General features: G+C 38.7%; 1 protein-coding gene across 1 annotated transcript in view; it reads right to left on the bottom strand.

Moving 5' to 3' along the window:
* Window positions 1-430: 430 nt before the first annotated feature.
* The window catches only part of LOC140949637 (hemicentin-2-like), an 81,311-nt gene continuing 60,137 nt past the window's right edge, over window positions 431-21,604 (bottom strand). The window contains exons 13-22 of the mRNA XM_073398789.1: window positions 19,954-20,211; window positions 10,704-10,742; window positions 10,383-10,498; window positions 9,410-9,468; window positions 9,125-9,315; window positions 7,490-7,609; window positions 7,192-7,216; window positions 6,573-6,831; window positions 5,610-5,738; window positions 431-4,475 (exon numbers count right to left, since the gene is read on the bottom strand). Of these exons, the coding sequence (XP_073254890.1) occupies window positions 4,155-4,475; window positions 5,610-5,738; window positions 6,573-6,831; window positions 7,192-7,216; window positions 7,490-7,609; window positions 9,125-9,315; window positions 9,410-9,468; window positions 10,383-10,498; window positions 10,704-10,742; window positions 19,954-20,211 (1,517 nt within the window). The 3' untranslated portion in view covers window positions 431-4,154. The remainder of the gene's footprint in view (window positions 4,476-5,609; window positions 5,739-6,572; window positions 6,832-7,191; window positions 7,217-7,489; window positions 7,610-9,124; window positions 9,316-9,409; window positions 9,469-10,382; window positions 10,499-10,703; window positions 10,743-19,953; window positions 20,212-21,604) is intronic.

Below are 21,604 nucleotides of genomic sequence, written 5' to 3'. Positions count from 1 at the left end.
AAACCTCTCGGGAAAGGGAGAGAAACAACAACAAACTCAACCCTTATATGGCGTCGACGCTAGGATTCGAACCCGGGCTGGTGGGGGAGGAGTGCTCCCATCACTGCCGCACCACCCTTGCCCCCCTGACGGGATCCTTGCGTCGCCCCGCTGACCAACAAGCCAGAAGACTCTGGTTACGAGATTGGGTGGAACAGCGAAAAACGTCGGCGACCGAAGCGGTGGACTAGACTGCTGAAGTGGGAGGGGGGGTAAGGTCGACCTTTTTTCTCCTTCCCTTTTCCAGACTACCGCTCGGCTCGGTTCACTGGCCGATTTTTCTTTTTTGCCTTTTTCTTCCAGTGCGTAGCCTGGTCCCAACGTAAGCCCATGGTTATAGGCAAGTAAGCGACTGAGTGGAAACAAAATGAAAACACGACACAGGCATATCGAATTAATCAGCATTTATTAGCCACTCTTAAATGATTAGTCTACAAAAAAGCATTAATAAAAGCATTTTAAAAAAACATATTAGAAATAACGATATGTGTGGTAGAAAGCTTCACCAACAGGACAAGTGGATACGTGATTTAAACGAGTACCATGAACCTAAATCACGACGTTGCACTCATTTTACACCCGTCTTTCCATCAGTGCTCCTTTTTATGGGTATTTAAAGCTTCTCAAAGCTACACGGAAAGGAAAGAAGTCGAAACAAGAGTCTGAGGTCGTACCCAGGAATCGAACTGGGAACCTCACGCACAGAAGGCCGCGCACTAACCAACTGTGCTGATCTCTTGCTCTTTCCCGCTTATGAATCTACCGCGCTAATGATGGAATGAAAGTCAGATTGTCAAAGTTGCGAATTTTCACTTGCTCTCAAACGATGAAGAATAGTAAAGCCTGCTTACGTATCGGCCTCTGATTTAGACTCCAGCTGTATTACACCGCAAGTGAAAATCAATCTCAAACAATTACTAGTTAACTTCAGAAGGCCGTCGTCTCAGGCAATTTTGTTTGAATACTCAAGGAATGAGGACATGGTACCCGGTCTAAAAACCGTTTGAAAGAAATCATTTATCGCTCCGCCTGTATGCATTTCACAAATCATATGAGTGGTCACGTCCTTTGCATTCTGGATCTAGATGTCTTGCTCTATAACCAACTACCACACATATCAAAGGTTACTCCATAGCGAGTAGCCCAGAAAGTTTAGTAATGTTAGTAATTAAGGTATCACTCTAGGTTATCGAGATATCAAAAACATTTAACAAGTGAGGTAACAGTGAAGTATATTATGTCACACAGCAGGAAAACAGTGTAAATGACGTCTTTCCTGTCTATTACAATCGATTTTATCGATTATCGAATTTCATCGCGGGGCACACCGGGAAGAATACAAGATCCAGCATTTGAAGGATTTAAATGAGTTAAAATGCCGGAAAAGAATCATTCTGAAACTGAATATCACCTCTAAAAAGTTAAGCTCCGTGTCGACGTTGTATCACTGACAATTGTTAAAAGACATTCGCACAATTTCCTGCTTTAAATGATGAATATATTTTTCGACGTTTAACGTCCTCTCTACTGCTAATGTAAAATAACCCATTAACTATAACTACAACGCTACAGATTATGGAGATATATTGGAAAGAATATAGGGGGTAGTCAAATATGAAATTAATATCGATGTTTTGAACATCATTGTAGAAAATATGAAAAAAAAATTGATTATCGTTATTCATCGTTTAGTTTCAACCCAAGTAAGATTTTTGAAACGCAACTAGGCATAAAAAGCTGTGCCATCCTTGGAGTATTCTTCAAGACATCTAACAACATTTTTAAAACAAAACTAGTTACAACAAAGGTTCAGTTCCTTCTTGTCATAAACTTTTCAAATATAATGTACAGTGAATGAATGAAGGCAAAGAAACCGACAAAAAATAAGACAAAAGAACAAATGGTCAATAAAAAGTCTACCAAAAATGATACACGCGCGCATATCCACTATCCAGAAACAAAAGCTTGTGATTAAAACACGAGAGGAAAAAATAAATATCACCAAAGATCTCAAATATTCAATTTGCAATCGAATTCAGGTATGAAACGAATCGAAGAAAACAATCTAATATATTCCCAGTGTGAATTTTATTCTAGATCAAGAATAAAGTGTACCGATTTCATTCTTGGTATTATTTCTTAAATATATTGCTAGACATTAAAAGGGAATTTATTATTTAGGTCACTAGTCGTAAACTTGGACCCTGTGTCTACAACAATCTAAGCCAAATTTAAATTCTACAGTATTCACATATCGCATTCAGACAATATATGAACGAACTGGCTCTTACGGATGGTGAATCGACGGGGGATACATATTACATGATGTATTATTACAACATTGACAAGAAGCCAGTTCGTGAAGACTTTCTACATCATCGAGCATTGCGCCCATGTGGTCTTGTATTTACACGCCTTGAAAGTTAAACAAGTGGAGTGAAGGGACGATCTGCCTGAGACAAGGGACGATCTGCTTGAAACTCCACCACACGCCGCCAAACAAAAGTTAAATAAAATGTGGCAGCTTAGATACTTCCAACATAGTCTGAAATGTCAACCGTCTCCAAGTGGGTAGGGGTGGAGACGGCTCACCTTTCAGACTACTTCCAAAAACCCTTGGTTTCCTTAAACGTATAGTCTAAGATTACAGTTAGTAGTAGCCAGCTAGAAAAGTTGAGACGGAAAAGAATCTTTCAAATCGTAACTTGAATTGTGAACAAAAAAAAACGAAAACGTTTCCTTGAAGTGACGGATCAAACGCATTAGTTTTATTGCTAGTCTACAATGTTTCCCTTAACGTTTTCAGAGGTTCATTTTACTCGCTTATCTATTAGTACTAATAAATATCCAGAAAAAAAACCCGAAAAGTGGTATTACAAGGAGGCATGGAAATCCTACACGAAATTTAGAATTGAACAAAAGCGATCTGTTAACAACAGGACTACAAGGTATAAGTTCACCAGCTTGAATGCAAGTAAAACGCCTTGACATGTGCGAGTGGCCTCGCTTTTTGACGCTGTGCATGTGTTTGCCGCTAATGGATCAAAGTGTACAATAAAATATGAATACTTAGCCTTAGATCGTCTTTTCTTTACCATGTAATTTTCCAATAAAAAGGGTGGTCTTCTCGCTTTAATTTGGAATCACTGAAGACTGGTAAACCTGGTGATACATGTTTTGCTGGATGTTTTGAAAATGTTACTGCGCTTAAGTTCTGCCGTCTCAACCAATGTTTGTCGTTCAAAAACTATCTTTAAAGTCCACAGTAGGCAATATAGAAACTGAGAGTGCCACCAGTGCTTTTCTCTTCTCCTCCTTTCCTTCTTTTCACTCTCTCTATTTTTTTTTCTCTCTCTTTTGCTGGTGTGATTTTCGGGCTTCTGAGACCCCACCAAAAACACCTTTCGGTCAAATGGTAGCAATTTTTAGCAGTTACGCTTAGCCATTTAGCCAATCCAGTTAGATCTTAGACGGTGGTTAGTATCATCTTGCTGTTTGAAGTTTCTTTTACTTCTACCTTATTGCCGAATTCAAAATTAATCCACATACTTATTTGACAACTCCTAAATTAAGCAAATGTTTTTTTTTTCAAAACATATAGCACACCTCCTTAATTTAAAAAAAATTACTTTACATTTGAGAAAGCACAGTAGAAACTCAATACAATATTAACCGGTGATCTAGGCACATTAATTATTACAAAAGTATGTGGACTTATATATATTGCATAAACTAATTAAGCGAAAGCAATACTTACATTTCCTACAAAAATATTAATCGTAACCACTATTCTAGCAAATGAATAGTACATAATTTTACTTTGTACATCGTAAGTACGCCTAATTTTAAAAAAATTCTTACGACTATGTAAACAACTGAGTGAACGACCGCAAAAATCGAGGAAACTTTCAAAAATATTAAGCTATCTCTATTGTGTAAGTAGCCGGCTTCTCTATCTGCAAGCAAATTTAATTGACTGCTGAAAAACTACGCTTTTCATAAGGCATAAGGCATCTTTTATAATTGAACACAGAGCGTAGAACGAACAAAGCAAGATCCCACTAATTATCATCGTTTTTCAGCAGTCAATAGAATATTATTCTGAGACAACAAACCTACATTGGGGTTTCTTTAGGTTCAATGTCTCCTCCTTTCCGTCCTGTATTTGCGTTTTCTTTGTTAGCTGCAGCTCCTTGACCTCCGCCAGCGTTGGCATAGGTGGGTTGCATTTCAGTTGACTGGCCCTCAGGTAGTGTAGCATTCCCCTTCAAAAACTGTGTAATGTCAGCATATTCGGTCGCCTGGTAAGAAGACGGTCTTTTGAGTGGAGCCAAAGGTTCAGGAGAAGTAGATACCGTTGGCATGCTTGGTGCTTGTACTGGTTTGAAATCATCCAAGTCCGCATAAAGCACCTCACCAGGTGCTTTAGGTTTCTGCTGTCGGTGCAAATAAAACAAAATTATTGTATTTTGTTAACGGGACTGAATCTCAAGGGACAGAGCCAGGACTTTTGCTACAAGCAGCGGGGAAGGGGATGGGTGGCTTCAAACTTCTTCCTTTTTCAGTTTTCACTTTTTTTCTAGCAAACTATTTTACAGTTTAATTATGCACTTGGCAAATACTGATTAAAAAGCGAGGTGCGGTGCAACTCCCCATTTATGAAGGAACAGATGAATGTTGTCCGTCATTGTGGTGGCAGTTCTTTTACAAAGCACTTAGTAAGTTGTTTTAAAAAATGTGGATCCATGATCTCAAGGCTCCTTAACAACCCGCTGAAGAAAGCCAGAGTTTCCTGATAGGTCAGTTAGAGTGAGTGACGGAGGCAAAAAGCGTAAACGTCAGTTATAATTTTGACCTGAGGAGCGAAGAATTGCTGGTAGATGACAAAATAACAGCTTGTGTCAAACAAATAATGTCTCCTGGGTATTATATGTAAAGGTTCGAATAGAAAAACAATGTCTGGGGAAACATTTTGCTTTCTTGAAAACGGTTTGCTATCAATATTTCAACTTTGTGCTTCGAGTAACTTACGCGCTGCTGATAGGCCCACAACCAACTTTCTCGGAATGTACTGTTATTTTCCTGTAATTCGATTGGTCAACTTTGTCCGAGTGGCCCGGTTACAGTAGTCACACTGTAACAAGACACTTCTTCTTAGAAATGGTTAGCTTAGGGATGACTCAAGAAGCTTTCCACAACCAAGTTGGTTTTGAACCTAGATGTATGTGCTTTTGACTATTTCAAGGTGATACTTTCCGAAAGAGCCCTTAATTCATGTTAACATCAGACAAGCAAATTTCATTTCTAAGCTTTATATTTTTCAAAATCACAAATTTGCAACGTTTTGTGTAATTAAATTCTCAGTACAGCCAAAATGAAGAGATCACTCTGACAAACAAATTGTGCGATTGTAAACAATTAAGCTAAAAAATTAATGAGGCTTAAGTGGTGGTGAAATGAGCATGTCTGGGTCGTAAACACGCATAAAGGGAAACTGCACTGGTGATGTAGCCACAAAACCTTGTAATTAACTTATAGTAATGAGCGTATAAAGCATGGCCGCTACCCACCTTCTTTGATTTTTTCGATTTGTCAACGGTAGCATAAGCGTTTTCATCTTCTTCCTTCTTCTTTTTCTTCGATTTATTCACGACTGCATAATCATGAGTACTTGGGTCAGCAGTCTTCTTGTCCGTGTCCTTGATGGAATAAACAACAAATACTTTCTAATGAATTTATCATCAAGACAAGACAAGAAGATTTATTTAACTCAGCTTGATTTTACATATGATACAGATTGAATTTTACCAGGACAGACAAATACGTTTATGTAAGAGAGCAGGGACAAAGGGCAAGAAACCTGAACACTCAGGAACACAAAACTGGAAAAGCCTGTTCAGTCCACAAAAGTTCTTCTTCTTCGTGCCCATCTGTTGTTGAAAAATGCCTCATGCCGAAATATTTCTCGTTCTTTTAACCCAGTATCATGGTAAACAATACAAACAAAGGCGATTGTAAGGTATCCCTAGCGGGTGCAGTGCTTTTCAAGTCTTTCCAACTAATACATTTTCGTCCAATTTTGCCGGCCTTTCAGATTTGTCTGTTGTTGAAGTTGATTTTTTTCAAGGCAGTAAGCTAAAAGAACGAGAAAACACACGGACGACTTGACAGTTCGACATTTAGGACGGCCTTGAATGAACACCAAAATAATGTCTGAAATCATAACCTCCTAATCGTTCTTAGAGACGCATGGCAGCCGTTTGAAATTCAAGTAAGATACAATATGTCGAGAGAATTAAGAAGATAAAGTGTTACAAGGAATTATTCATGAGGTTTAGAAGTGTGTACGGGGTTACAAGTTTATAAAACGCAAGACATAGGCCTGCGAGGGAAACCATGACGACATGAGGAGGTTAGGGTGTTTCTGCTTGTAGTATCTCCAGTCAAAGTGGAACTACTGAACCACCAACAACAAACTATGACCGGTATTCGGTCCCGAATGAAAATCTCTAAGCTTGTGATCGTTTCCTTACCTTCCTAGGATCCTCCACTTCCGCGTAAGGGTCTTCCGCTACTGCCTTTTTCTTCTTCTTTTTCGATTTATCGACGACTGCATAAGCCGGAGGAGCAGCTGCTTCCTGTTGCTGCTGCTGCTGCTCAGGCTGGGACTGTGGCTGCTGCACAAACCTGTTGGTTCCGTTTGCTGATGGCGGTCCTGCATCAGCATAACGACCATCATAGCCACCATTGACTTTAGCATGAACACCATCTTCAATATCATTCTGCCCATGTCTAAAGGTAAAAGCTCCTATTACAACATAGATTAAAGCCTCTGATCCTTGAACGTCTTCAGCTTAGCTTCGGTGAGGTACTTGGAAAAAGATATCGCCCGTCCTTAGACGTTTACCATAATAAATGGTTTCTGAAAGCTTTCTTGAGTGCGAAAGAGACTTTATTGGATCAGACGTATATTAGGTTAGCTTAATGTGGTCTCCATTAATGAGAAACACTCAAAGCTTATAAGCTAAGAATTTTTCTGAACTGAAACTCTAACATTGAACCAAAGACGATACAATGCATTGTGTGGCAGATGCAAGTAATAACTACTAAATAATTAAGGTAAACGAGAATGAGAAAGATAAAGGTACTCACAATACTTCACTTTCAGAATTGTGGACTTCAAGGTAGAGTAGACGGGTGGACATGAAAAGAAAAATCAGGATTTACATTCTCAAACAAATAAAGTTAGACGCTACAATAAAAATAGTACTACAATAGCTAGCCAACAAAATGTTATCTCGCCCGAGTTTCAGTCTTTTCCTCAATTTGCAAACTCTCGGAAAATTGCGACTCGAAGACACGGGTGGAATTCAGGCTAAGGGTAAGGAAAAGAAATTAAGGGTCTATTATGTGGGAAGGCGAGTGGTTAAGATGGTCATCTGATACTTACTTTTAGTATCCTTTATGCACTTTCTCTTTTTGTGCACCCACCAGGCCACAATTAAAATGACGATTATCACCAGCACCACTGCACCGATTGCACCACCAATTATTGGCCATGGAGGACCATCTAAAACACGTGTCAAGAAATGTGGTTACTGTTGTTAATCCCGGCGATTTCACAGCAAGTAGATAAAATAAGGAGTGACAAACTGTGACCTTCTGGGAGAATGAAATTCTTTCATGTGACAGTTATTAAGCAGTACTCTCCTATGACGCTGTTATTTCGTACAAGGTATACGTAGTTCAAACTTTACAGTTTCTGCGTTACCACTGAAATTAAGGCTACTGCACACCAATTAGCGTCTCCAGTTAGCGTTAAGTATAGAAGAACTGCAAACTGCGACAATGCATATGAACGTCTTTGAGAATTCTCTAGTTCTGTTCACAGAAGTAAAAGTTCTAAAGAAGTGTAAGTTCTAGGAATCTATGCCTCTAATGAGTAAATGCTACCAGTCAAAGCGTTTATCAGTTTCTTGAGTTAGAGACAAGTGTGTAAATAACAGCACACGATACTTACAAACGAGGTTGATAAAATTTTCTCACGATCGATGTATAGTTCAGTTCACAGGCGGAATCCTTCGCTCACTGAGTATAGAGTGAAGAAGAACCCAAACGACGTCCGAAAAGCAGGGGAGGGCAAAGCTACCCCGCATACATTCTCTTAAACGAAATGCAAACGATGTTCTCACAACTGGGTAAGTGATCATTAGGTGCCTTACCAGCGGATTAGATTGAGCATGGGCAGTACTTCAAAATAAATACACTCTGATGAGCAATGCAGGTGTTTATTTAACTAACATTACACGGACCTTAAGCAACGATGACCGGGATGGCAGTGTAAACGACTCTAATCACGTGTGTTTGTGTTGTATCGCGATCACTTTTTCAAAATTGGGACAACTTTTCTGAAATTGAATTTCTAAGGACGCACCAAGTGCAGTAAGAGAAAGAAATATTTTTGTTCGTGTTTAAATACTCCTTGAAACCTGGCATCAGAACGTTTAACGACGTATAACTGAACCTCCATTAAGCAGCCACCCTCGGGGTACCGGCAAGTGGATGCTTAACGAATAATCTTTAGCAGAAACACCACTTTATTTTGAAACAAACACGCGACAGGATCAACATTACTGGTCCACAGTCGATCGTCACCTATTTTGTACTGTATTTTCCCTCCTCATATTCTTCACATAAAGCCAAACTAAGTGTATTAAGCGCTAGATGACCGCTTGATAGAGGTGACAACAATGGGACAACTTTCGTTAGGACGGGCAAAAGGTGGCCGCAGCCGCCTAATAGAAGTTTAAGTTCCCACTGTTTTCTACAAATATTTGGGACTTCGATTACTGGTAGCCGGAATTTCATCAGATTACTTCGAGTCGTTATTACTCCCTCAGTAACGACGTTATTGAGGGAGTAAAAACGACTCGAAGTAATCGGATGAAATTCAGGCCATGTACGTACAGAGTTGTGTTTGCTTATCAGCCCTTGCTATCGATTTTTTGACGTTATTGTCGCCATTAACATCACGGTTACTTAAGGTCCCTAATACTATGTTTTTCCTTTTAAACTGTAAGGTCACCTTTCTGGCTCGATTTTGACGGGTTAACGGTTGATCCCGTAGGGTTAACTGGCTGGATTATTTTCAAAGCTTCAACTGTGAAGTTACCAAGTTTTTCATTTTTCACGGCGTCTCTCAGTTTAGCAAGCCCTTCATTTTCGGTGACAAGAGTTTTAAAATACACCACGAAAGAGACTATGACACTGCCCTCACTGTGAAAAATGAAGAAAGAGGAAAAGAAATGAGAAATTGCACTAGTTGATTAGAAAACAAAAGAAACAGATTTCAAGCCAGTGTTTTACAAACCTTAGTTTAGTCACTTCTGTCCTGTCGTAGTTTGTATCATTTTCATACAGGTTGTCCACCTAGAAAGAACCGTACAATTCAATTAAAAGACAAGCAGCTACATTAACCAAACATGACAGAAAGCCCTTATTACTGGCTGATAACAGCTATGAGTAATACGGCCATTATAATATTTTACACTATAAACGCGCTCACATAAGGCAACTTTCAGCCTCTTGCTCCATGGTCACATAAAGGCGTTTATGACGCTCACTTAAAGCCAGTCGTGAAAAACCTGTCACTCTCCGCTACTCTCCAGCCAAGGATTCTAATTTATCTCCAACAGTTCATCTAGTTATGCCTTTTAAGAGTGAGTCAGGCCTAGTTAACAAAAACGCAGAACTCAGCATGGGCTTTTCTTTTAGACAGGGACGTTATGGCTGCTCACGGACTGGCCTTTTTTGAACTCTGAGAGAACTAGAACTAACAGATAAATAGATATTTTCTTTATTATAGCATGTTTATATAATATATACGGGAGAATACAAAAACCAACTGGTCCTTTGGACACCACATTTCCTATGTAACATGCAGGGCTGTTTTTGGTTGCGCCAACAATGAAGATAAGACCTGGCCGTTCTGTTCTTAACGTCGCCTAATTATTTTTAAAACCTTTCTACTATGTCTTTGTTTCTTTTTCTTATTTTCATATATTTTGTAATTAAAGATAGTTTGGGTTGGATTGCATTCATTCCGTATTGAACCGGGATGTGTTGGGTGGGGACCATTTGCAAGTAGATTCTCTTATTTCCTTCGAAGTTTAGGTTTAGGTTTAGGTTTAGGTCGAAGGTTAGATGGCAAACCCGCGAGTCACACCCTTAGTTCTCACGGTTTGCCACCTTTCCGCTTTTTATTTAGCGATTGCTCAAGTCACGCGTTTGCCGATCCTCATCATTTACTATTTAATAGGCTTATAACAAAGCAACAGAATTACCTCAGCCACAAATGTACTTATTAATTTCTGTGCTGGCGCACTGATGAGATTTTCGTAATCTTTCTGATATTGATAATCCACAAGCCTCACTTCGAGTGAATAATCGTCCTCTAAAACTAATAAGAATAATAGCAACAACATATGTCAAAGTTTGTTTCGAATCTGAGACAAATTATCATTTCCTTGGAATATGCTTGTACTCTTTTGGTCGTGTGCTTAGACTCTTAAATGTCATCAACACCTCACTGTAAACCTCACTACTCGGCGGTATATATTACATTTACCACAGTTACTGCTTACATGTACGAACACATCACTTACGTGGTGGGTTAGTTGGTGATGATGTTGTTGTTTCTTTTTCTACAAAGAAAAGTAAATGTTAGTTACCGTATTTATTCGAATAAGCGTCCAACCTCAAATTAGCGCCCACCTCGAATAAGCGCCCATCCTAAAGGTAGAAAAAGTTTATAAGCGCCCAGCCTCGAATAAGCGCCCACCCCAACCCCACCTGCTTTCACTTCCCAACCGTAAAAATTGAATATGTACTGATAAGAGACTTCCCCGAAGACGGAGTTTTCTGCAGAGTATTTTACAGAAACCTTGCTTTGTTACATCTTCGAGTTTTGTTATTACCATTTATTGTCTTGTTGAAAAACAAACATACTGCACTTTTTGAAACTGTGAAAATTTAATAAGAGCCCAGCCTCTAATAAGCGCCTATCTCGAATGAGCTCCCACTCTCAAGGTCCAAAAATTTAATAAGCGCCCAGGGCGGTTAATCGAATAAATACGGTACTTTCAGAGAGATTATTTAATTAACCTTATGATCTTGTTAAGTATTAAATCAATTAAACGTATTTATATAAGTATCACTTTCACATTCCCGAAAATCCCCTCTCAACAAGTACAAATCGACCATTGAGAAATGGAAAACAATACTCATGCAAAATTTTATCGGGCCAACAAAGTGCATCTATTTATGGGAAATGCTTAAGTGGTGAATACAACAAATATTTAAATGCTGTGAACTGTATAATCAATTACCTAAAAACTGGTAGTTGCATTATTTTGGACGGATCTCTATAACAAGTATAAAAGAAATTGTAACCACATTTTATTAAAAAGTTTAGGTATCCTCAAATGTCATCGCCAGCAGCTGAAGAGGCATAACCAAAAGTTTCGATTGGCCAGTTGTTCCCACGACTGCTTCCTTCAATTAAGGACAAGGCAGGGTTCTATCTAGGATTTATCGTTTGGAGGAAAGCCCCGAGTGGCCCAAGGCCACGAGCTTCCTAGGGGGGGGGTCCGGGGGCATGCTCCCCCTGAACTTTTTTGAAATGAATATGCGCTGAGATGCAATCTGGTGCATTTTGAGACCCAATTTTGAGAAATGTTACAGTGGTATTTTATTTTATTTTTTAGTCGTGATCACGTTCTGACAATGTTACACTTAGCTCCGATATTTTTGGGGGGGAAGCAGGGCATTTTTTTGGGGGGGAAGCTTCTACCCCTCAAATAACCCTAGATAGAACCCTGCAAGGAATTGTGAAAGTGGCGTTGTGAAACACGGCTATCCTCCAACCTGCCAAGTTCTTTTGGCTCCCCAAGTAACGATCCTCTTCAACGGAAGGTTTGCCTGATTAGCAAGCGAAAACTCCGTATTTTAAGCCAGACTGTCAAGGTCTTGGTAAGAACTAAACACCAACGATACTTGACGAAAATCGAAGCATCCTTTAAAGATAATCCTAAAAATTTCTGGAGCTATCATAAAGCTTTTCTGGGCTGGCGATCTGGTGCTAACTTGACGATCTTATACAACCACGAGGTGGCTGAAACCCCTGTAGGAAAAGCTGAACTTTTTAATAAATATTTCTGCTCTGTCTTTCTCCCAACAACTTATGGCCTCAATAACAGTGAATATATTACCAGCTCTTCTATCACTGATATGGAAATTTCGCAAATTGAGGTGACGGTGGATGAAGTAATAGAACGCTTGAGTGAACTGGACACAACAAAAGCATGTGGTCCAGACAAAATTCCAGCTCGCCTGCTGAAGCAGTGCAGCGAGCAAATAGCACCCAGCTTGTGTTCCCTTTTTAATCACTCTCTAAGCATAGGTCAAATTCCTCGTGAATGGAAATCCGCAGATGTTACACCAATCCACAAAAGGATTCTAAAGAGGATGCAAAAAATTATCGCCCTATATCCTTACTCCCAATTGTTAGCAAAGTTCTGGCGCGCTGCGTGGGCAATCGATTTTACGATCATTTTAAAGACTTGATAAGTGCACTGCAGCATGGATTCCTCCCAAATCGTTCTTGTGTAACTCAGCTTTTGTCAGTCCTACACACAGTCGGTCAGTCCTTGGATAATAATATTCAGTCAGATATGATTTACCTGGACTTTGCTAAGGCCTTCGACACTGTCGATCACAGCGCTCTTCTGGCAAAGTTTAGGCTTTACGGTGTAAAAGGTCAACTGTTCCGCTGGTTCAAGGACTACCTAACTGAGCGTACACAAAGGGTGGTTCTTGAGAATGTAGCTTCTCATTGGTCTCCTGTAACCTCTGGCGTTCCGCAGGGGAGCATTTTAGGCCCCCTTTTATTCACTTTGTTCATAAATGATCTGCCGGACGAAGCTGCTTACGGCGTGAAGGTTGCACTCTACGCCGACGACGCCAAGCTATACCGAAATGTCACGTCTGCAGAACACTGTGACCTCATACAAGACACTCTCTCTAATATGCACTTCTGGTCCCAGCGCAATAATATTAGATTTAATAAGTCTAAATGTAAAGTACTAACTGTGACTAGGAAAAAGACTCCGATTGTTTTTGACTACACCCTTGATGGCACAGCCCTGACACGCGCTTCAGAGGAAAAAGATCTTGGCGTCATCATAACTAGTACGCTCTCTTGGGACTCACACATCCACACTATCACTGCGAAAGCAAACAAGCTTCTTGGTTTGCTTAAACGGACTTGTCCCCTGCTATCTAGCGTTTCTGTTAGGCGCTCACTCTATTTGTCTTTGGTCAAGTCACAGCTGTGTTACGCCACCCAAGTCTGGTCGCCCGCTTACGTTACTCTGAATGCTAAGGTGGAACAGGTGCAGAGACGTGCAAGCAGGTGGATTTTACGCACGCGTAAAGACGAGTCGTCGTACAAAGAGCGGCTGATTTTGCTAGACTTACTTCCACTTTCTCTAGATCGTGAACTCAAAGATCTGATCTTTGTTTATAAATGCCTTTACTGTAGTACCAGACGACGATCGAATAGTATCCCATGATGCACCTCGATTCATGTTATATTATCACTGCGTACGTGACACATCATGATCAGTAATCTTCAGCACGCGCGAAGTGAACATCGATCGCAGTATTCGATGTGGATGGTTTCCAAACATGTTTCGGTTCAGCAGCTTCTGCTTTTGAGATTATCGAGTTGGTTTATATTCACTGTGCTTTAAAGGAGAATTTCAGCGTTGCTTTGACTGAGAAGGGTTTTCTATGTATTTCACCGATCTGTCGAGAACTGCTTGTGCCGCGCTCGGTCGCACTGTAAACACAAATTATAAGACTCGCAACTGATAAGCTTCGCTAGGTTCACTAGGAGAACCCAGGCCAGAGGAGAACCAAAACTATGACTGATATATAAAGTGGTTCCAACAAAACATCCGCTACGCTGTGAAACTAATTACCAAAGGAGAATTTATTACAGCATCGCGCTCAAAGGAGCTGAAGTTTACAATGGTAGGTTAAATAAAATTTAACCTATCGATGCGACAAACAATTCTCTGAAGCACAGTCTACCCGGTACTGACTCAAGCAATCTTCAAGGAAATTTCCTGGCCAGAATACTGATCTGTTCTTTTGAATAAATAAAGTTTCTGATGTTTCTTTTTCAAATTCTGAGCAGGCTTCAGTTTACGTTGTGCCGGCTTGCATGCTGCGTGGTACCTTTCTTTGGGTTCTTTCCACACTGAAACACACCGTTATACACCGCTCCTTCTTCGAATTAAAATAATTATAGTCAAATTCCTTTTAAAAATAACCTCTTTGAAAATACAAAGTGATTGCTTCGGCATAAAGCGCTCTCAAAAGCGCCCAACAGATTGTAGCCTTCATCAGGCTTTTCACATATATTATGACACATGGCGTTGAAATGTGATAAAAGATTCGAAATTTCAGCCATCTTTGGTCGACGAAAAAGTCTTTAAAATGTGGGTACTTCTGGGTACTTCTTGGCCTGTACAATATTCAGGACTTCATTTTGCTGGCGTGAGGTCCACATTTGTAAGATTTAAACATATATTCCAAAAAATCTTGAATATTCATGACCTGGTTGTGGGTCACTGAACACTTTGTGATGGGAAGACTAATTGAAACCGTGAAAATAAATGTTTCTAAGTGGAAACTTCGCTCTTAAGCCATTGCAAATCGGAGAAATCATGTCAAATAACGAAATAATGTAATTTTTGTACTTTTACTGGAAATCGAGTGAGAAAAAAGCCGACGAGAAAACGACCTTATTTCAAGATGGAATCTGCTATGACTGCGGTATTGCGTGATGCTTCTGGAAAATGCATCATGGGATACTATTCGATCCTCCTCTGCTGTAGTACCGATTTAGATGTTCGGAATTATGTATCTTTTGTTTCCCATGATCGTACAAGACTAAGTAACTCCTTTAATCTTCGCACCCCTTTTTACAAAACATCATCCTTGTACTTTGTATCATCCTCGTAAGTAGTGGATAAGGCACCGAATTAACCTTTTCTTTGCGGATTTAATTAACTTTTTGTGCGGTATAAATTAACTCAGATGACGTCATGCATCTCGTTAAGATAGGATGATGTCATAGTTTATTTTTAGCTGGCAAGGAGCAAGTGACGTCAGAATTTCCTAGAGTTGACGTCATCAAAAAATGTTGAGATCATAATCTATAAACAGAAAAGTGATTTTTTATATAATCAGCTATTTGCGATAGTTTTCTTATTGGATATTGTTTGCTATAGTCTTCTGATTGGATATTGTAGAAACTGTTATGTGTTCAAAATAAGAGCGGGCAAATTTTGAACGTGTTATCCTTGCAGATTATACTAAATGAAAAATCTTTAATCATTAAATTATTTTCACTAAAAATCGGTTGTAAACAAAACTAAGACATGGAGGTTAACTGCAAAATCTTTACTTCAAAAGAAGGGAAAAGGAGGTTAAGCAAATGCTAAATTGTACTAATTTTTCAGGCAAAACATGAAAACGAGATGGAAGCTCAGCGAAGCGAAAAACTACCTATCAAGCAAAAATGTCAATCTTTGTTTACGTGACTCTGTAGAAAGTATTGCACAGGGTATGAAAATTCTATAGAAAACAACAGGTGGTTCTAAAGTAAACCCTAACTCTTTTGGTTCTTGAATAAGCTCCATTCTAGTAACGAATAAGTGGAACGTCTATCAAAAAAAAGATACGAATAAGAGGTGCGATCGCTTGGCAACACATGTCTTCTTATTTAGCGCTAAAAATCGGATATATTAACAAAACACAAACACACACATACAAAAAGTGGAGCTGAAAACTCTCTATTTCAATTTTGACCCACCATTACAAAAGCGTTTTCTTCGTTCCATCTCGAGGAAGCGACTATCTATCGAAGTCTCAGCGCTTGATGAGCTTATGGTCTTGCGCGCCGTTAGTCAGTTAATTATGCGAGGTCACAAGCCCAAAGTTGAATACAAATTAGTTGATCTCTATAGGTAGACCCAAGGGAGCACCTTGACGTATTATTATATAAACAATTTTAAATAACTTAACAAGGATCAATTTGAACACGAGGCTAATAATAAAAAAAATTAAAAAATTAAAACCACAAGAGAGATACCGTTTTTAAAAACTTTATTAAAAGTCAATAACAAAAAGAGTCAAATACAAAGCGATTTGAAAGAAAAATGAATGAAAATTAATCCTTTGACTGACTATTACAAATCAGTTTTTTCCGTTCCATTGCGAGGAATAATAAATAATCCTTCCGTGTCTACACAATTTTCCTATGGCGTCGAAGCCAAGAGTTCGACTTTCTTTGTTTCTTGCGTTTTGTCTTGTACTTTGTAGTCGGTCGTTTAACTTTTGCTTCAAAAGAGGCTTCATTTCTTCGTGATCTTGACAGTTCGTACACCGTTTCTTGTGTCTGTATTGGATTGCGAGTACTAGTTGAGTGATTTTTTCCGGAATTATCCGCTTCACTTTCGTAAAGGACGACTTTAACTTTAGGTTGCAGTTTCGCCTCTTGTAAATACTGTCTTCGCTGTATGTGGTCTAACTGATGAACATCCGCGAGATGGTTAGCTAATCTGACAAGATACTTCGCCCCACACGATGAAATAGGACAGTTTCTGCAAACTCTCTTGTAGACCATGTTGACAGTTCGATGGATGAACGCAAATGACATCTTTTTCGCAAATGGTCAGGTTATATAGAGTGTCAGAAAGGCCAAACACAGGCCAGAAAGGCCATAACCAGGTCTGAAAGGCCAAAACCAGGCCAAAAGGGACAAAAGGAGACAAACGGGCCATTCCCAGTCATGTATCTTTATTTTCTCAAACACACGCGTGGGTGTCGCGCGTCGCTAGTCACGCAACAGCTCTCAACATTGGAATCATCATCTTATCAGTGTAGTAATCACAAATAACAGTCCCTAATTAAAAACGTTTTGATCCTAAATTAGTAATTGGTATTTCAAATTTCAGATTTTTTTAAATTTATTGTATCAGTTTACTATTATTGTTATTATTTTCAAGTCAGCAATAAAACACTCTTAAAGTTCATTTGGCCTTGGTTTGTTAAGTGTTGATCAATGAGTACGAGGGGAACGGAGATTCAAAAAATATGGCCCGCGTGAAAGCCGAGAACGCTCTTCTTCCTGTTTACAGAAAAGAGCTAAGAAAAGTACTCTTAGAGAATCTACAGTGGATGCGTGCAATGAAAAAAGATCCCACCTTCAAAAAAGTGATTGAAACCCAAAAAGAACTAAAAGATACAGAAGGATTCGATTGGTTGGAATCGACAGAACTAGCGATCGATAAGCGAAAATTCTTACTCAATCGACTGTATCAAATGCAACCCATTCCACAAGATGAAGATTAGTCCAACTATGAATGTTATAGAATTATTTTTCCTAGACCTTTGTATTGTTACGTTTCAATAAAACCTGTAAACAACCAAACTTTAAGAGTGTTTGGCCTTTCAGGTTTAGTTATGGCCTTTCTGGCCTGTGTTTTGCCTTTCTGACACTCTATATAACCTGACCATTTGCGAAAAAGATGTCATTTGCGTTCATCCATCGAACTGTCAACATGGTCTACAAGAGAGTTTGCAGAAACTGTCCTATTTCATCGTGTGGGGCGAAGTATCTTGTCAGATTAGCTAACCATCTCGCGGATGTTCATCAGTTAGACCACATACAGCGAAGACAGTATTTACAAGAGGCGAAACTGCAACCTAAAGTTAAAGTCGTCCTTTACGAAAGTGAAGCGGATAATTCCGGAAAAAATCACTCAACTAGTACTCGCAATCCAATACAGACACAAGAAACGGTGTACGAACTGTCAAGATCACGAAGAAATGAAGCCTCTTTTGAAGCAAAAGCTAAACGACCGACTACAAAGTACAAGACAAAACGCAAGAAACAAAGAAAGTCGAACTCTTGGCTTCGACGCCATAGGAAAATTGTGTAGACACGGAAGGATTATTTATTATTCCTCGCAATGGAACGGAAAAAACTGATTTGTAATAGTCAGTCAAAGGATTAATTTTCATTCATTTTTCTTTCAAATCGCTTTGTATTTGACTCTTTTTGTTATTGACTTTTAATAAAGTTTTTAAAAACGGTATCTCTCTTGTGGTTTTAATTTTTTAATTTTTTTTATTATTAGCCTCGTGTTCAAATTGATCCTTGTTAAGTTATTTAAAATTGTTTATATAATAATACGTCAAGGTGCTCCCTTGGGTCTACCTATAGAGATCAACTAATTTGTATTCAACTTTGGGCTTGTGACCTCGCATAATTAACTGACTAACGGCGCGCAAGACCATAAGCTCATCAAGCGCTGAGACTTCGATAGATAGTCGCTTCCTCGAGATGGAACGAAGAAAACGCTTTTGTAATGGTGGGTCAAAATTGAAATAGAGAGTTTTCAGCTCCACTTTTTGTATGTGTGTGTTTGTGTTTTGTTAATATATCCGATTTTTAGCGCTAAATAAGAAGACATGTGTTGCCAAGCGATCGCACCTCTTATTCGTATCTTTTTTTTGATAGACGTTCCACTTATTCGTTACTAGAATGGAGCTTATTCAAGAACCAAAAGAGTTAGGGTTTACTTTAGAACCACCTGTTGTTTTCTATAGAATTTTCATACCCTGTGCAATACTTTCTACAGAGTCACGTAAACAAAGATTGACATTTTTGCTTGATAGGTAGTTTTTCGCTTCGCTGAGCTTCCATCTCGTTTTCATGTTTTGCCTGAAAAATTAGTACAATTTAGCATTTGCTTAACCTCCTTTTCCCTTCTTTTGAAGTAAAGATTTTGCAGTTAACCTCCATGTCTTAGTTTTGTTTACAACCGATTTTTAGTGAAAATAATTTAATGATTAAAGATTTTTCATTTAGTATAATCTGCAAGGATAACACGTTCAAAATTTGCCCGCTCTTATTTTGAACACATAACAGTTTCTACAATATCCAATCAGAAGACTATAGCAAACAATATCCAATAAGAAAACTATCGCAAATAGCTGATTATATAAAAAATCACTTTTCTGTTTATAGATTATGATCTCAACATTTTTTGATGACGTCAACTCTAGGAAATTCTGACGTCACTTGCTCCTTGCCAGCTAAAAATAAACTATGACATCATCCTATCTTAACGAGATGCATGACGTCATCTGCGTTAATTTATACCGCACAAAAAGTTAATTAAATCCGCAAAGAAGAGGTTAATTCGGTGCCTTATCCACTACTCTCGTACTTTAACCGTATTGTTAAGCTATGGAACTATGTTTGTAAGCTAGCACCCCCAACCAGTTTTTAATCGCCTACTGCCTTTCAGCTTTTTGTTCGCAAATTAATGAGCACTCACCTTTCGCGGGTATATGAAATCAATTACCCCTGCACGTGGACATTAGTCCCTACGTGCCCATGCCACTCGTAATTTATTTCATTTTTTGTATGAATGTTCGTGTACTCATTTTATTTTTTTAACCTAGGTTTTAATCTAGGAGCGGTGCCTCGCATGGGAAGTTAGTCCCGTTGCACCTACCCCTTTTGGGTTTTTGCTTCTTTTTTTTGTGTGTGTGTGTGTGTGTGTGTGTGTATGTTGTATTACAAATTTATATTGTATTCACTAGAGGAGCACCCAATAAAGCTGTGAAAAAGAAAAAAAACGTTGATCTGCTCACGACACTAAGGCTAGCACAGCGAAGAACTAACTTTAAAACATAATACTACAATAAAATTATAAGAAAGCATCCTTGTTGCCCATTAACATTATAATAAAAAAACACAACTGAACTTACCAACTATCAATTGAAAACTGGCGTTGACATTAAAGGTATTCAAAAAATTTCTTGCAGAACAGCTATACCATCCTGCATTATTAGATTCAGCTTGGAATGTCCACTCTCTTCCTTGATGCTGTTCCTCAGCAGTTGTGTCATTTCCTTTGTACCAGGTGATATTTGGTTCAGGTCTGCCATTAACAGGGCAAGAAAGAGTTACCTGGGTTCCTCCAGGAACACGAACGATCGCTGTGTAAGGCTCTTTTGTGGAGGGATCTAAAAAGAATAAAAAATACGTGATGAACCCTCCAAGATATCTCTTATACTGATAATGTTACGATCTGTGAAGCAAAAAATTTAATCATTCAACACTATTACGTTCCTTGGACTATTTTTACTTGCTAACAGAATGATTATATCTTTCACTCCAAAAGATGCCATAATAATATACATTTTAGAAGTCATCTTTAGTTCTTATATCATTAACAGGCAAGAACCGTTTTTTTTTTTTAAATAAAATAACAAATAAATACCGGGGTAGCTAGCCGAGCAAAGCTATGATAATACTTAGGGCCTGTTTTCATGGAAGTGGAGATCTAAGTACTGAGATAACACCCATTCAAAATAAAAAAGGCCCGTTATACTTGTAATTCTGCGTAGTAAATTTAACGAATCTGGGAAAAGTAGGAAGGAAGTACACACTGTCAAAATATAATTTCACTCAAACCAAAACATCGGGATTAAAAACAATTAACCGCACGATTAAGCAGATGAAATTCTATCAGAACCACAAGGAAACGAGTCCATAACGGGGGAATCTAAAAGTTTTGCATTGGCACCTTTTTTTAATGCTGTACCCATTCCGGCATAAACAAGATACAGACAGAAATGCTGAAGATAGGGTTAAGGGTACGTCGCCCAGCCAACCTTAACAAACAAGAAACTGACCCAAATAGACAGGTTACTTGACATTACATGAAATTTAAATAAACCGTGAAACAGCTGCAGTGAACGAAAGCTACTATTAAGATGCTGATATTTTTTAATGGTTAACACGTCATTAAGCGATGCAATGGAAAAAAAAAACCACATCAACGAATGTAATTGCAACTAAATTAAAAAAAAAAAAGCAATGAAAACTAACAAAAACAAACAACACAATCAAGTTTACAAAGTACAAATGTCTCTGGGACAAAGACAGACAAAACAAGTAAGTAAACAGAATATCAATTTTATTTAACGATAGTTACATCTGCTTGTAACGTATTAACAGCAATAGTAAACGCTTCTGTAAGACTTAAACAATACAGCTGAAAAACAAAACCATTTGAAATAACGCTTTTTATACAGTGTTTGATTTTATTGTGGCGATTACTTTGGTAACCGTAAGGGACAAAATACATGTAAAACAAGCTACAGCAAGGAAGCGACGCATTTGCCCGCCCAAAGCTAGCCTGAAATTCATCCGATTGCTTCGAGTCGTTTTCTCCTCTCAACAACGTCTGAATCGACCGGCCATTAATGCCGTCCAGTGACGTCACTCACTACCCGAAAACCGGGTAGTGATTTTGATTGGTTGATTGCCTAAACATTCGCATAATTATGTATAATTATGAAAAATTTTAGCGGGATTGTCGCTTGATATTCAGCGGATCGCATCACCGGCATT

This window comes from Porites lutea, chromosome 10, assembly GCF_958299795.1.
Source record: "Porites lutea chromosome 10, jaPorLute2.1, whole genome shotgun sequence".
NCBI classification, from domain to species: Eukaryota; Metazoa; Cnidaria; class Anthozoa; order Scleractinia; family Poritidae; genus Porites; species Porites lutea.
Note: the sequence above shows the minus strand (reverse complement) of the source record. Positions and strands in the feature narration are given on the sequence as shown.